Consider the following 15,469-nt stretch of genomic DNA (forward strand, 5'->3'; position numbering starts at 1 on the left):
ATCAACCGATCCGGAAAAAATTCATCACCAACACGACATTGCTGCCATTCTTCATCCATGCCAGTATTATCTCGTCCCAGAACGTCTCTTATCTCATTGTCCGCTACAGAAGTCGTCATTGCGCCTTCTATCCCGCCCAGGAAACCCAGTCCATGGGTTTCAATTGATGGACTTTCCAACCGAGCTGGTTCAGAAACCTCCCAACATCCACTTTCCTCACAATGTTCCCCCACCAATCCGCTCGAACTGGAGTTCCGTCCCGTAATGCTTTACGTGTCCTACGACAGATAGCTTTAGCTGGATCGACCATTGGTGCCATTGGGGGTTTGTGTGCCGTCGGTACTATTACCTACGATATCCACCGCCGAGTCCAGTTTGCCGAACGCATTGTCGAGTCCAAGCGAAGTCTCCAGACGTCATGTCCAAATTACACTGCTGGGGCAGGAGCTGCAACGGTGGCTCAAATGATGGAGGCTGCCGAAGCCGGCGAGTTTCTCGGCCTAGCATCATTTAAGAAGAGAGCCGAGCGCCGAAAGCATGAACTTGCCGAGAGCACTGATGGGAACTTGGATGGCGCGGATAATATGGGTTCCCCGGAATCCCACACAAGAACCATGGACGATGGCATTGGGGCATCGAACGAATCCCTCGAGGCTGCCCGTCGATCTCCAAGTGCGGTGCCAAACCACTCCCTTCGTTCATCAACACTAGGCCGTTCTCAAGGTTTGGCTCAAGAGCCGTTTCAACCATCATTTTTCTTGAACAAATATAAACCGAAATTGAGAAGTGGTAAAGACCTCCGTACGGATCTAGCCTATCCCATGAGCGTTCCGCCTGAATTTCGAGAAAAATACCAAAATTTACCACTGAGCGACCCGACTCTAGCCGTCCAGAGACTTCTCGATCATCACTTGTTAGACGAAGCTACTCTAAGGTTCCTACGTGACGTGAATTCGAATCGTAAAGGCAACGAGGAAGCGAGAAATGACATTGCCATCCATCTTTTGTACACAAGTTTGCACAGGAACAGGCTCCACCTCGCACAAAAGCTCTTCTATTGGTTTGAAGCGAACGAGAAGGTCAGTCCCACGATATGGGAGATTATGCTATTGGCAATGTGGAAAAACGGGAGGTTTGAATCGCTGGCCACTTTGTACCTGAAATACGCCAAAGAGTTTGAACTTACCCCAGTTCTAATGCGGGTGGTACTTAAATCCCTGATAAGCTCACACCGGTTGTCTGAGGCTAAAACTGTACTATACAAATATATCCGACATGATACTGATTGTGGCGCGTCCGGTATTTATCTTGGAGGACTGTGGAGCAGAACTCGAAGCATCGTCCTCATGGAAACACAATTTCGGAAATTGCTAGACACCTTGGCGTCTTGTCGAATCTCTCCTACAGAAAAGCTTTTCGATCCCTTGCTGGGCGCATATGTCGAGTTTGGAATGGCCGACAAGGCTGACATGCTTGTTAGAACTATGACAGACGAATACAATATTCCGCTCAAGACGCGAACCCTAGGACTCATTGCATACGGCAAGGCAGTGAGCTGTGATTGGGATGGAGTGAAAGCCACCCTGGCACGGATGCATGAACTTGGACTATCAACAAACAATCCATTTAGATTCACGCAGATGTTTCACCGCGTTTTCCTTGAGTTTTGGATTGCAAACTCGGGAGATATGATCTATCAATTTGTTTTTGATGCGATCAATACATATGGACTGGTTCTTGATAAACTGCTTTTCGATCAAATCATCAAAGCCTTTATACAGAAAGGGACTGTGGAAATGGTGGAGGAAATTTTACAAACTGTCAAAGAGAAGCGCTGGAAGCTCAAGCTGGAACGACCGTACTTCATGGAACTTCTCCAGGAAGCGCGTCTATCTGCCAAGTGCAGCCCCGCTGGCTTATGGCGAATGTTCCGTGCGACTGAACAGAAATATGGCTACGCTGCCACATCACGCCAGGTGCTGGGATATGATGCAACGTCCTTCCCGGTCAATGAATCGGAAAAGAAGCCCAATTCAGAAGAAACTGCAGCCATGTGGCGGCGAGCCATGTCTATGCCGGAGTCTTCAAGGCATATTAGACAATTTACACCGTTGCACACACAGATGATGTATTTCATAAATGCGGGAAAACCTGAATTATCCCTGACTTCGTTCCAGGACGCCAAAAAGTCTGGTATGGTCATGAAACACCTACACCTGGATTTGGCCGTTACTGCCAGCATTCTACTCCACGGCGATACACGGGATGCGAAGGCAATTCTACAAGAATTCGACACCATTCAGCTCCCCGGTAAGCCTGTTACATCGCAATTCTTCCAGGCCATAATGCGAGCAAGCGAAATGGACGAGATAGAAGCAGTTAAAATGGCAGTCTTGAACTACTACCACATCCGACAACAGAAACTCATGCCCGTTAAGCACCACGTGGCATCCACCATCGCAGCTCGACTCCTCGATATCGGCAATAATGATGCAGTGCTCGAACTGTTCCGGACAATCAACAAATCAAAATACACCGCCTTCGCGCCATTCGATCCTGTTGCGATAAAATTCATCGCCCGGGCATTTTATCGCACGGGCAACTTCGAGGGTGTTAGATGGGCGATATTTACAGGGCTCAAACGACATTCCGCAGTCAACCGTGCCCTTTGCGACGAGATCAGTTTCATGGTTTCAAAATCGAAGGATTACTTTCCCCTGCCAAGCAAATACACTAGAGAAAGCTTCGATCGGGAGATAGAGCATATCGCAAAATTGGCACGGATTCTACGCCACACATTCAAGGCTAGGAAGTTCGGGCCAGATCGCTTTATTTCGTTCCCGGAAGCCATTGAAGTACTGAAGGATAATATCCGGGCACCTGATGCGACCGGTGGCTCTGGTAACGGCTCGGAGAAGGGGCCACGGCTCCAGGGGTATAAATTTGAGGACTTGCTATACACGGATTACATTGTCAGGAACTGGAAGGAACGGGCGGAATTGGAGAAATGTTTCTCGCCGGATGCGGCTGAGGAAGGGGATTGGAGTGAAAAGGGCGTCTTCGCGGACGGAGCGGAGGATCCTTTTGGAGAACCATTGGCGGAGGAATCAGTGCGGCCGGGTGTCGTATGAGCCTCCTCTTTTCCTTTTCCTGTATATTGTCAGAGTAACTATCCTGGCGTTGGTAATGGCCCTTTCTTTTTATATATCTACTCTTTCATGTCTATTTTCCTATGTATGTACATGTACTAGTATGCAAGGTTGCGGGTTTTCTTCTTTTGCCTCTCTTCTCTCTTCTTGTTCTTTAATGCAGGAACTAGTGGCCGGCTGAGCCTCATAGCTTCCGCTGCACTGGGCCTGTCAGAAAATAGCAGGCGGGTGCTTCAACTAACGTACGATATGTTGTCACCAGAAAGGCTAGATTACTTTCCCATGATGTGACCCTTCTTAGTTTGATATTGCAATAAATAAATGTTCATAGGCTCTAGATTTCCCTCCTGACTCCTTTACGGTATTATTTGCAGCCCTGTCAAGATTTTCTATTGTTAGCAAAATTAGCATGGCGGCGGTGGCAACCACCAGTCGTACGAGTCCCGTCCCGCAGCAACAAAAGAATTTGGTTTTCCGCTAGCAAAATGACAATCGAACAATCACATGCTTGTAAGTCACGCCACTCTTTGTGCCAAGCCCATGACTAATCGTTCCTATCCTGTTTTAAAGGCCCTTCCGCCAATCACAGCCCGCAGCCTGCCCCTGTCACAATGTTTAGGCGGAAGTTTCGTCCCCAGCAAGAGTCCTTCCAAGACAAATAAATCTATTCTCGTCCTCAATTCTCCGATTCCTCGCCCGCAACCCCCTATATCTACCTCCAGAAATTATGCCGTTTCGGCTCCCCATCATTACACGCTGCTAATATACCTTTTCAGCTTCACCTCGCGCAGATAAACGTTCGATCGTTCGCGATCCAAGCAGCATGGCCATACCTCCCCGATTACCTAACGGCAACGGCGTCCTCAAGACCCCTAGAGTTTACTCGGACGAAGGCGAGCGGCGGCGATGCGAGCACCATGAGGCAGACGTTGTGATAGTGGGCGCTGGAATTGCTGGCTGTGCACTAGCCGTCACATTGGGAAAACAAGGGCGCAGCGTGCTTCTCCTGGAGAGGTCGTTGAAAGAACCAGACCGCATCGTTGGCGAGCTATTACAACCGGGAGGCGTGCGAGCGCTGGAGAAGCTGGGGTTGGGCCATTGTTTGGAGGATATCGATGCCATTGAGTGCCATGGCATGAACGTGATCTATCATGGGACTGAGGTGCCTATCCTGTATCCTAAGGATGAGCAAGGCGCGCCGTTCAAAGGTCGCTCTTTTCACCATGGCCGCTTCATCATGCGCCTACGCGAGTCGGCGAGGGTGACGCCTAATGTCACCATTGTTGAAACTACGGCTGTCTCGGTCATCCATTCATCGACAGATAATGAGGTGCTGGGTGTCCAATGCACCACCGATGGGCAGAAGGATTACTTCTTTGCCCCATTGACTTTCATTGCGGATGGATACGCTTCCAAGTTCCGCAAACAATACCTGCCTACAACACCTCGAGTGAAGTCGAAATTCTGGGGCCTGGAGCTCATAGACGCAGAGCTTCCTCGGAAGAATTTTGGCCATGTCGTGTTACCGGATGGCCCTCCTGTCCTTCTATATCAGATCGGTACACGTGAGACGAGAATATTAGTCGACATTCCTGAAAACCTACCCTCCGCATCGGTACAGAACGGCGGCGTCAAGGGCCATTTACGAAGTGTTGTCCTCCCCTCCCTCCCCAAATGCGTGCAGCCATCCTTCGCGAAAGCACTAGAGAAAGGCGGTCTGCGGTCCATGCCCAATTCTTTCCTTCCCTCTACCACAAACAAGACGCCCGGCCTAGTATTTCTGGGCGATTCGTTGAATATGCGACACCCATTGACAGGAGGTGGAATGACGGTTGCGTTCAACGACGTTGTCCTTCTCCGCACCCTCCTCAGCCCCGAAAACGTCCCCGATTTCACCAATAAACAACAAGTCCTGAAACAAATGTCCAAGTTCCACTGGGAACGGAAGGGACTGACAAGCGTCATTAACATCCTGGCGCAAGCATTATACAGCCTCTACGCTGCAAATGGTATGTTACTTCCTTTCTCCGTACGCACTTTTTTCACTTTCCCTGGACCCTATTTCTCTGGACGCTTAAGTAGAGGTATCAATTCTCGCTCTTAACCTACCCATCTTTTATACAGACCCCTACCTCAAAGCCCTCCAACTAGGCTGCTTCCGCTACTTGCAAATGGGTCTGGTAGACGGGCCCATCGCCCTCCTTGCAGGTGTCACCCCACGCCCATGGGTTCTCCTTCGACATTTCTACTCCGTCGCTTTCCTCTCGATATGGGATTTCGCCCGCAGCCAACCAGCCTACATATTCCCCGTAACTTTCTTCGAATGTTTTATCGTCTTCTGGACAGCTTGTCGAGTTATTTTCCCATACATTTTCGCTGAGGTTCGAAGTTAAGAAAAAAAAGCAAATAGAATAAAGGCTACTTGAGAAGAGAACGGAGCGTTAGATCTCTGTATAGGACCTCGAGTGTGTGATTGACCTTTTCCCAATATCCCTTGCAACGACCAGAAAGAGATAGACCGTCTCGCTCAATCATCTTTGCAACATTCTTGTTCTTGAAACATGCTTTAAGCCCCTTGGAGATTTCTGTACATGTAACTGTATATTCCATTGCTGTAGCCAGTTTTCGGTGCGTGAGTGTGGACCATGTTTACACCCATATAAACCCCTCTAATCCCGCCTTTCTCTTGATCGCCATCAACATAGTCCACTTTGCAGGATGCACCCGAGTTTTCGGGCTTGTTTTTTTCGTGTCCAACTTAGCCTACGCTGCCATATCTTGTTTAATGACTTGCATCTTTTCTATTCATATTCCCCCCCCCTTTTTTTCCCTGTTTATTCACACCATGTATTATTTAAAGATCTACCCCCCCCCTCTCCTTCTCCGTCCTTTTCTCTTTTCTGTTCTTTTCTTTTCTTTCCTTTTTTTCCGAGTCTCCTATCTACGATTGTACTTAAGCCATAAACCTCTAGCCCGGATGTGTTCGCCATTATGTTACGATAATAAACCTCATTAATGCACCCCGGGTATTCAAATACGACGGCGCTTATGTATTATCTCAATCTCTTGACCTTTGTTGTGATACAATGGAATATTGTAAATCTGAGTCCTTGAGTAATTTATACAACCCTTCGTTCCTTCCTTCAATTCACTTCGTGTTCACCTTGTAACATACTATCCGAGGCTTCCTCTACTCCTTCGTTAGAGAATAGAGGACTTGCATGTATATATGTAAAAGTCTCCTAGAGAGTAGAGAGGAAATCAAAGGAGAAATAAATAATAAATTTTAGGACTTTGTCAATTTATAGTTTTAATAATTGTATTGTTGTATTCTTCGTAACTACTAGAAAGTTTGAAAAAAAAATAAAAATAAAAAAATTCGGAATAGAATAATGTTAAAACAACTGGAGAAAATTAAAGAACACACACAACGGAGGGAAAATGAAACCCCCCCCCACGGTAATCTTTATATAATGATGATGCAGAGTGGTAACAGTAGAAACCAAACAATTTAAGCAAGTTAAGTGATGACATAGAAACATAGCAGAATGAAGATAGAAAATAGTATAAAAAATAAAAAAGCCATACAGGTGTAACAAGCAATTTTGATACTGATAGGCCGAGTGATGAATGACAAACAATGATACCTGTAAAATCCAACTTGAAAAGGAGCAAAAAAAAGGACAAAGAATATCCGACAAGGAAGCAGATAAGACACACGCTGACACAAGAACAATCAATCAGGAACATTGAAATGGAACTGGATAATCATGACTAATGCGCAATGTAATATGGTAAAAGTAAGTCATGTTTTCAAACGCAAAGAGGACACCGGTATGAGATATGAATAATGTACGGTACTAAAGAGCAAAAACGGAACAGGGGATTAAGGACAAGAAGGGGGGAATCCGACCCTGAAGAGCAGTGGGAAAAATAAAGGTTGCAGTAAAAGGACATCAAGAAATTTCTTCGAAAGGGGGAAGTTAAAAAAAAGAAAAGAAAAAACCTCCCACATCTGAATAGACAAAGAAAAATGAAAGGAAAATATCATTTCTTCGGCTCTTTTCTTGCAAACTAAAAAGGAAAAAAAAAAAAAAAAAACATGCCAAAAAAGATCTCAACAAAAAACGCACTCGTTTCATGACTGTGCAGAAAGAGGGAAATGTATAGTTATGGAAAGTGTAAAAAAAAGAAAAAAAAAAAAAAGGCAAAAAGACAACCGAGGTAATTTCTCCCAGAGATATTTTATTTTCCATTCCTGATCCTTCCTTTGCATTTCTCCTTGCTATCTTCGTGAACTCTGCTCTCTTTGCGACCATTATCCTTCTTGTTCTCCTTTGAAGCATCCTACACAAGTAATCCTCCTTCTGGTCGACTAACGCGACCGTGGCGGTGAGCCGATGGTAGGATATCACTACTAAAGTGTTTTGTTGCCTTTTTTTGCTCATAAGATAAATCACACTCCAGCGGCGTATTGATACACGTGGATGGATACGACATAAAGCTGCACGGCCACATGACATGCGTAGAAAGGTGGTTGATATCACGTCTTGCCTTCAAGAGCCGCTTCGTAGAGGCCTCATACCGTCGAGTGAGGTTGATGAAATAAAATGAGCCTCCTCATCTGAGGCGAAGCCGTATGAGCAAGTCATTGGGTGGCATCTTTTTTGGGAAGCCGACATTTAGCTGTTTCTTTTCAAGGTATCGTACAGCGCATTGGCAGTGACTCTTAAGGAGCAAGCGCAAAGTAAAAAATGGCGGTTAAGTTTGCGGGTGAAAACAGAGCCACCCTGGCGATAATAATCATAAAATCACATCCACATCATAATCTGGAGTGAGGTCGCAATGACCCGCAGCTGAAATAAAATATTTGTCCCACATCAGCCACCTTTCCTCAATGACACATCAGTTGGGAGAGGCTCGACGCCATTGGAAAGGTTATGTGCTGGTTCTGCAGTGGCTTTGTTCCCCTTTTTGTTCTTCTTCTTCGTCATTTGCCAACCAGTAGAGCCTGATCCAGCATGGTGATGATGCTCGTTTCCACCGGCTCCATTAGTAGATGATGGCACGCCATTGGGTTTTCGATGGTGGGCATCCGTCTGCTTCTCTTTGTTATTGTCTGACTGATGGTGAGTGCTGACAGAATCATGGCGTCCCCGCTGTCTGTTCCTGTGGCTCGATCCATTGGTTTTTTCAGAATCTACGCCATTTGCTCGTCGTTTTGTAGTTGGTGAAGCAGTTCGCGTTTCTTTTACCGGGGAGAGAGCAGACAAGGGATTAGCTGACTGGATAAAGTTATCATATGGACCATGGTGCTCTTTTTCAAGCAGTCGACTTTCCGCACTATATGTGTATTGTTTTGGCCCCTTGTAATGATTCATTTTCATCTTCCCGTGTGAATCCGGTGAGCGGCCGGTATCGGATATTTGATGTCTTTGGAGCCTTTCTGACAAGGTGAGGTGACCATTTAGCGAAGCACCCTTAGTACTGGTAGAATCCCAACCGTTCATATGAGGTTGCGATTGATTAGCTTGTCCACCCCGTCCGAGGGCCTTTTCATATTCCTCATCAAAGGGGACATGGTCTGGCAACCCTTGGGAGAGTGTGTCTGATGCACTACCAGGAGTATCAAACGGCCTATCTTCGGATGCCGAAGTGCTGAGACTCATGGGCACGAAATGATCTTGATTTTCTGTTGGCAACGAGTTGTGGCGGTCGCCGATCGGGATGGAGCCATCAACGATGAGCGGACCTCGATCCTTTTGGGACTTGGGTCGACCGCAGGGTTGATTATTTTTTGAACGCCTGCTATGGTCAGGCACGTGGGCATATTCCGTGGGGGGGCTGGTCTTTTCAGTAGAAGTCCTCACGGTATGATGATACTCCGCTTGATTCCGGAGGTGTGAGAACAGTCCGCTGTTTTGGATTGCCAACCCGGTGGCTATAGAATGGGGAGATGTCATTGGAAGATTAAGGGTTGTCTGAGATTGAGGGGAATCTCCTAAATAATAGCCAACGTACTCTGAGGCTCGATTTTCGTCCATATACGGTCTTGCAAACATAGGAATGCCGTTTGTGATAGGTGCTTCGGGTTCAGCACCTGCCCTCTTTGGAGAAGCTGGTGGCAGTCTTGAGATTGGCGTATGAGGAGCTTCACCCGGAGGTACGGACTGATATATGCCACCAAAGTTTTGTACCACTGGAGATTGTAAAGGCCGTGCAGGTTGGGATTGAGCTCGCAGCGATCCGCGAGGGGAACCATTCGCAACCGAGGATCGTCGATGATTACGACGAGCGTCAGAAGGGGCCGCAGCCATGGAGGGAGATGGTGGGTCTGTGTTGGTTCCCTGGGGAGTGGGAAGGGATATTGGAATGAAAGAAGGGTTATAAAATACGTGCTGCCGAACAGGCGCGCTTAAAGGCGGGTGATTTACAGTTCCGGCTCGGGCTCTTGAATTTTCATCTGGACCAGATGGGTCTTGCTGTTGAAACGGAAACTGCAGATACGGCTGTCGAAGTAGGGTTGGAGGTGGCCTGCCACTAATGAGCGCTTGATTTTGAAGTTGCATTCGCAACTCCTGCTCTTGAGCTTGCAGGATTTGTATTTGCTGATAAAGATGGTCATGGAGTAAGTACTGCGCCTGCTGTGCCTGTTGGGCTTGGAGTGCAATATCTGCTGCGAATGATGGATTTGTATGTCGAGCGTTGTTAGGGCGGTTCGCACTGCTTGAGGGCCGGCGGCCAGTGTTTTGTCCCCGATTATAGTGAGTATTATGGCGACCTCCTCTGCCTCCCCCTCTGCCTCCGCGCGAAGAAATAGCAGGAGTAGGTGCGAGTATTGGTCGTGGCTGAGGTGGCGGTCTTTCCCAATTGCGTTCTTCCTCAGGAGGATACTCATATTGCTCACAGCACTCGTCCAATTTCCCCTCAGATACCGCAATAAACGCCCGCCGTAATTCCAGATGCAATCCACGGAAAGAGGTATCATCTGCGGTATTGCCAAGATTCCGCGATGTATTGAACGGCTCCTCCACACAGAGGCGATTATTCTGTAGAAGATGCCAGCCTTTCCCTTCTTTCGATATCAACGTACCCTTCCGGACTGACATGACTTTTGTTTCATAATCAATTTCATGCCCATAATACCGAAAAAACTGGAAGAGAAGTTGGCCCAAGGTCGATTTGTTCTCCTTCCCGAATCCAGCAAGCTTTTCGAGGTCATCGTCAAACGACGAACCCGAACCACCTGTATCGTTAGTATTTTTGGCACATCTTTCTTGTAAACTAGGTAAGATGGGGATAGTCCTCGTTTGGAGAAAGTTGATTATCAGACATATCCATGTATAAGAACTCAGAGTTCCACCAAGAGCTGAAGAGATATCGAGTCAGTAACGTGCCAACAAGTAGGGCCTATCCGCTAAGAACGACTTACCGGCATCATTCAGTATCCGTCTTTTAGTCCAGTACTTAACAATCATTGCTAAGGGTCGTACTCGTTCATCGATCTCAACATATGTTCGGATCATTCGAGTATTCTCGAGAGCAAGGGTGTTGTTGACGTTCATATCGCATGCCAATCGCAGTTCGGGATCCCAGATTTTCACAATCGGAACTCTTGCATGAGAAACGCAAACAACTCGTTCCATGCCACCTGGAGAGAAGTGTCAGCTGATGTAATGCCAGGGAAAATCATCTAGGGTCCAGTTCATACTTTTAGCAAGAAAGTCAGCCAGTATGCAAACCTTCTCAAGCTCCTTGTAGGTTGTAGTAATGCAAATGTCAACTAGGGTAATGGAAAAATTAGTCAACTGCATTCATTATTTCCGTCCTCGCAAATCCTTACCATCGGAATCACTTGAACAGAGCTTGTTTCCAGATGATCCAAACACATGAACTCGAATGTTGTTCCCCGGCCATTGTTTATTCAGCAATTTTTCCAGCTTGTTCACAAACTTTGACCGTCTCTGTTCGCTTTCCTCAGACGGCAGCAACCTATGATAAAGTTCTCTCATATCGCCAGAGAGCTTTTTCTCGTCAGCGGGATCCAGCTGTTCCTTGAGCGGACCCGATTCCCTGGGTAAGAGTTCGCTCCCCAGCGAATACGGAATCCGCCGCCGGAAATGGGCCATCCCAGTCTCATATTTACAACCTCCATAGGGCCGTCGTAGTGATGGGAGTAAGTGCGTAGACTCTGAGTGGGTAGATCGTGGAGAACTGCTCCTGCGGTTCGGTGAAGGGGATCTCGAGACGAACTGGAGGTCGCGAGGGTGGTGATAAGGAGTAGACGGCAATGAGCTCGAGTGTTGCGAAGTAAAAGAGGATTTGAGAGGAATGTGTCGCGAAAGGTCGGCGGGGATGGCCCACGCCATTTCGGAAGACGTATTAGACGCTATCGGTGAGACGTCACCTGTGATGTGAGATGAACCGGCATTCCCATAGATACGTGATTTCATAAGGGGACCGCAACGGTATCAGCCAAGCTATCCACTCCCCCAAGTAATGTCCCACAAGCCTCAAACAACAAGGAATCCAAGCTTCGGAGAGATTGTTTTCGGTCCCAGACTGGCCCCGATAACGCAGAGATGTAGAGAAAACGGTCACTAGGTGGCCCGCAGAAGAAACGCGAAGATAGAATTTCCCCCGGAAAATCAGAAACGAGGATATAATTCGCCGAGTTCGATATATATTGGGTTTTAGGCAGGAGGTTATATAAGTATCGTGGGAATGCACCAGAGCGACTTCCTGCGAGGGGGGTGAGGGTGAGAGATAGCGAGGGTCCTGTGAAATACTGCTTCAACACGTCCAGGTCACCAGAAGGTCTGACAGCCAGTGTCAATGTTGGCCTTCCGTTCAAAGATCAAATCAATGCCCTGGTATAGTCGAACGTAAAGTAGGAGTTGCAGCCCCTAATTGGGTTCGCGGGGATGGGGGGAGGGCCCGTCCGATATATCAATGAGAAGACCGGTGAGTGGCTGTGAAAATCCGACCACGCCCTTTTGCCGATATATCTGGTTGCTGCCACAAAATAAATGTAGCTAGACAGGTTTTTACCCGGTCGAGAACCTGAGGGTTAAAATGGACGTTATTCCACTACTATAGGAGTAGGGCAACGCAACGGGGAGGGACTCGAAGGGGCCGTCGATCGGCAGCCAAGATGGCGTAGGAATTGTGCACAAGGGATCAGGAACAGGAAGATGCGAAAGAGCGATGGCAACAAGGCGTGTATACGGTGATATGGGCAGTAGACAGTGATAGGGAGGCTGGAGGGCTGGAAAGGAGTATAGAATGGCGGCGTCGAAGGAGGACGATGGAGGTTGAGGGATGGTTGTATGGAGGCTGATTGATCAAATTGAATGAATGTATGTTTATTACGCCTCGTATCAGTGGTATGGTATTGGTGGTATGGTACGGGGCGTCCGCTGTTGGAGGAAGAAGAGAAAGCGCGGAAAAGTGTGACGACCAGACTGAAAGAACCAGTCGCGCTAAATCACTTCGGGCTGTCGGGGCAGGACAGATCGTAGGGAAATGCGGTATGGTACGGTACGGTATGGTCAGCCAAGGGGAATACCTCCGCACCTTCCCAGATTCAACGCAATCCAAAGTACCCTTCCGTACAGCTAGGTATTGATCTAAAACGCTGTCGAAACCTTGCAACGAGCCATGGTCACATCTCAACGGATTCCAATGATGGTTATAGACCGGGGGGGGTTAATCAATGCAAGAGCAGGCTTGTCGGTATATAGGAGCGAAAGAGCTAGCTCTTGCTTAAGGCGAACAATGTATGTACTGTATGTATGTACATGTACAGTGCCGTTCTTCGCCTGTGGCCGCCCTTGCAGCGGTTCTCACTACTGGATTGCAGCTGCAGCCCCAGGTAGGTACGACAAGAAGAAGGGTTCTGTATGCCGAGTCTATGACCAATCATACCTAAAATGAAATTCTGATATTGGTAGCTAACTACCTACAGGTTTGTGTGCGTACTGTACCATCTCTTGCCTACGTCCCTCACTGTTGCATTCATTCATAACGGAATAGCTTTGGCCCCTATAATTCTCATTCGATTTCCGTTCAGAAAAAAGAGAATCCGCTTCCCGCTTCCCTGTGTCCCTGGATGCTGCTTTTGATTTACATACGCAACGTTTATACTGCATTGTCCACATTCTGATGCCCCTGCTGGCTTCCAATGGGCGTCATTAATAAATTATCTGGCGCCCACCACCTCACTCTTTGCTTTTGCTCGCCAGACATCAACCAATTGGCAGACATGGCGCTGTGACATGTGGGCAATCTCCAGCAACACTTTCAATGTTAATGCTCAGGCCCAATTGCAACTCTCAACTGCTAAACTACGCGATCGTGGATCAGTTGACAATTTAACAGAAAAAGAAAAGGAGGAAAAGATCGCTCTGAAAAGATAACTACGTCAAGCATGATAGCTCCTGGACCGGATGGGATGGTTTGGCTTCACGTTTCCGCACCCGTTATGATTCATTGACCTATTCTTCCGTATATAAACTCCCGCGAGCCATGGCTCTGCCTAAATGTTTAATTTTGGGCCCTGTACCCAATGTACCGGACAAGATATATATACTCCGTCGTTTGATCTCCCTGTGTGAAGAATGAACAATATATCTAGCGAGCCACCTGCAGCAGAATGAGCATGAACATTTTAGCAAAAGCTTGATGATGATACAGATCCGCCTGAGGAACTGTACACACGCTATGAGTATTTCCATGAACCCCGTCTTCGAAACTCGAAACTCTAATCAATGGTGTTATTTAAACCAACAACGGACACGAAGCATACATAGGTTAGGTCGTTAAGAACTTGTAACTTTGACGCCGCTTTCAGCAACTTCTCTAGCGCGGTCACTACCCCAGAAAAAATAAATCCAGCTGGTTCAAGAGTTTCTTCGTGTTTTTTCCATGACGGCCAGTTAACTCCCAGGCCAAACCTCCCTTTTAAACCCATCCTACAGACAAAATGGTACATGAAACGCACCCAAGACTTCTGGCTGTACGACGGTGCGAGACACAATGGCTTGTTCACGATCACCCCCCCGGGGTTGCAGCGTACTGTGTACATTATTAGTAACATTGCCATTCATTGGGGACTCTTCCCCACACAACCGTCTCCCATCTCCAAAGAGCTCCAAGGCTTTATTCATGTATGGGTTTTGTATGACTTCCTGTGCCTTCACAATAAATTATAAAAACTATAAAATATATAAAATATAAAAAATATATAAAATATAAAAAATATATAAAAAAATATTAAACAATAAATGGCGATTTGCAAAGTAGAATCCTCCTAGGGGAGAAACAAAAGAGGAACAGTGGCTTGCCTTTGCCTCAACCATCCAGGTAATTCCACAAATGAATCTCCTTTTGCTCTCAGACAAGAGCGCTGAGCAAATAGATCATGAATCAGTGGCGCATCAGCTCGCAGTCCAATCAAGCACTGCGCACCAACAGGGAGGGCCTCGAAAGGAAAGAATAATAGAAGGAGGGAGGAAACAGAACAAAGAGGAGGTATCAACAACAAGAGTACCCTTTTTATGCTTTGTTTCATGAGGCATAAGGTGTGTTTAAGCTTTCTTTTTTCTTCACATGGAGAATGGTTCTTGTTTGTTTTCAGCAGTGTGTTTCGTTTCTCTGAAAGATTCTCTCGCGGTTGTAGCCATGTAGAATGTTCAGCAAAGTACCTGGAGAATACTAAAGCATTGTAGGTATCATATACCAGTCCGGTGTGGATTCTTTATCATTCACGAATGTCTATTTAAACGGAGATCTAACTAACTGAATAGGGGTACTCGAGCAACACCGACTAGCAGCAAACAAGACTTATACATGCCAACACCTAGATGCATGCTTGCAATGACCCGTTGAGATTTGAAAATCGCCGGAAGAAAGCGTATCAATCACATCACTTCTTCCTTCTCTGAGCCAGGTTATATCGTCAACACTCGCGCAGCTACGTCGTCGTCAGGAACCCTTCGCTTCTGGTTCGTCGGTTCGCTCGTTCGATCTTGTTCCTGAACGGGTCCCTGACATGATGGCTGGCTCTCCCACACTGGCCGTGTACGACGATCCTCCAGGGTCCTCGATGCCTGCAGCCCGAGGAAATCCGATCCACGAATGACCTGCTGTTCCCCAGATTTTGCAGGAAAACTTCGTTGAGACGACGTCAGGCGTTGGTTTTCACCCCGCAGTCCGAGGCAGGGGAAGTCTTAAATGCGACAATGGCCACTCATCTCCCTACAGTCGGCTCATGGGCACTTAGATTATTACTCTACCCGGTAAATATGGGATTCTCTTTC

At 47.1% G+C, this 15,469-nt stretch overlaps 5 protein-coding genes across 5 annotated transcripts; 2 read left to right on the forward strand and 3 right to left on the reverse strand.

Moving 5' to 3' along the window:
- Positions 1 to 11: 11 nt before the first annotated feature.
- Positions 12 to 3,482, forward strand: BDBG_08448 (pentatricopeptide repeat protein). Its single transcript, XM_002621030.2, has one exon. It carries the CDS (start codon positions 222 to 224, stop codon positions 3,129 to 3,131), a length of 2,910 nt encoding a protein of 969 aa, XP_002621076.1. The 5' UTR covers positions 12 to 221; the 3' UTR covers positions 3,132 to 3,482.
- A 4-nt stretch (positions 3,483 to 3,486) lies between these two features.
- Positions 3,487 to 6,437, forward strand: BDBG_08449 (squalene monooxygenase). Its single transcript, XM_002621031.2, has 3 exons — positions 3,487 to 3,659; positions 3,720 to 5,158; positions 5,274 to 6,437. The coding sequence occupies exons 2-3, from the start codon at positions 3,973 to 3,975 to the stop codon at positions 5,540 to 5,542; spliced, it is 1,455 nt and encodes a 484-aa protein (XP_002621077.1). The 5' UTR covers positions 3,487 to 3,659; positions 3,720 to 3,972; the 3' UTR covers positions 5,543 to 6,437.
- A 1-nt stretch (position 6,438) lies between these two features.
- BDBG_08450 (poly(A) polymerase) lies at positions 6,439 to 12,828 on the reverse strand. The gene is made up of 4 exons (XM_002621032.2): positions 10,993 to 12,828; positions 10,861 to 10,932; positions 10,582 to 10,800; positions 6,439 to 10,518 (listed from the first exon to the last, which is right to left on the reverse strand). The coding sequence occupies exons 1-4, from the start codon at positions 11,600 to 11,602 to the stop codon at positions 8,030 to 8,032; spliced, it is 3,390 nt and encodes a 1,129-aa protein (XP_002621078.1). The 5' UTR covers positions 11,603 to 12,828; the 3' UTR covers positions 6,439 to 8,029.
- An 806-nt stretch (positions 12,829 to 13,634) lies between these two features.
- BDBG_17748 (uncharacterized protein) lies at positions 13,635 to 14,305 on the reverse strand. Its single transcript, XM_031725398.1, has one exon. It carries the CDS (start codon positions 14,251 to 14,253, stop codon positions 13,912 to 13,914), a length of 342 nt encoding a protein of 113 aa, XP_031580750.1. The 5' UTR covers positions 14,254 to 14,305; the 3' UTR covers positions 13,635 to 13,911.
- A 37-nt stretch (positions 14,306 to 14,342) lies between these two features.
- On the reverse strand, positions 14,343 to 14,851 carry BDBG_17749 (uncharacterized protein). Its single transcript, XM_031725399.1, has one exon. It carries the CDS (start codon positions 14,719 to 14,721, stop codon positions 14,461 to 14,463), a length of 261 nt encoding a protein of 86 aa, XP_031580751.1. The 5' UTR covers positions 14,722 to 14,851; the 3' UTR covers positions 14,343 to 14,460.
- Between the last annotated feature and the right edge of the window lie 618 nt (positions 14,852 to 15,469).

This window comes from Blastomyces gilchristii (assembly GCF_000003855.2).
Source record: "Blastomyces gilchristii SLH14081 genomic scaffold supercont1.24, whole genome shotgun sequence".
In the NCBI taxonomy this organism is placed as follows: domain Eukaryota; kingdom Fungi; phylum Ascomycota; class Eurotiomycetes; order Onygenales; family Ajellomycetaceae; genus Blastomyces; species Blastomyces gilchristii.

What these genes read in the sequence shown, in the direction of transcription:
- BDBG_08448 (XM_002621030.2), top strand. Translation starts at nt 222, where the DNA reads ATGTTCCCCCACCAATCCGCTCGAACTGGAGTTCCGTCCCGTAATGCT.
- BDBG_08449 (XM_002621031.2), top strand. Translation starts at nt 3,973, where the DNA reads ATGGCCATACCTCCCCGATTACCTAACGGCAACGGCGTCCTCAAGACC. An exon ending in CAGCCTCTACGCTGCAAATG is followed by an intron (nt 5,159 to 5,273) that starts GTATGTTACTTC and finishes TCTTTTATACAG; the next exon opens with ACCCCTACCTCAAAGCCCTC.
- BDBG_08450 (XM_002621032.2), bottom strand. Translation starts at nt 11,602, where the DNA reads ATGAAATCACGTATCTATGGGAATGCCGGTTCATCTCACATCACAGGT. An exon ending in CTGTTCAAGTGATTCCGATG is followed by an intron (nt 10,933 to 10,992) that starts GTAAGGATTTGC and finishes CCATTACCCTAG; the next exon opens with TTGACATTTGCATTACTACA. An exon ending in GGCTGACTTTCTTGCTAAAA is followed by an intron (nt 10,801 to 10,860) that starts GTATGAACTGGA and finishes ACTTCTCTCCAG; the next exon opens with GTGGCATGGAACGAGTTGTT.
- BDBG_17748 (XM_031725398.1), bottom strand. Translation starts at nt 14,253, where the DNA reads ATGGCAATGTTACTAATAATGTACACAGTACGCTGCAACCCCGGGGGG.
- BDBG_17749 (XM_031725399.1), bottom strand. Translation starts at nt 14,721, where the DNA reads ATGAAACAAAGCATAAAAAGGGTACTCTTGTTGTTGATACCTCCTCTT.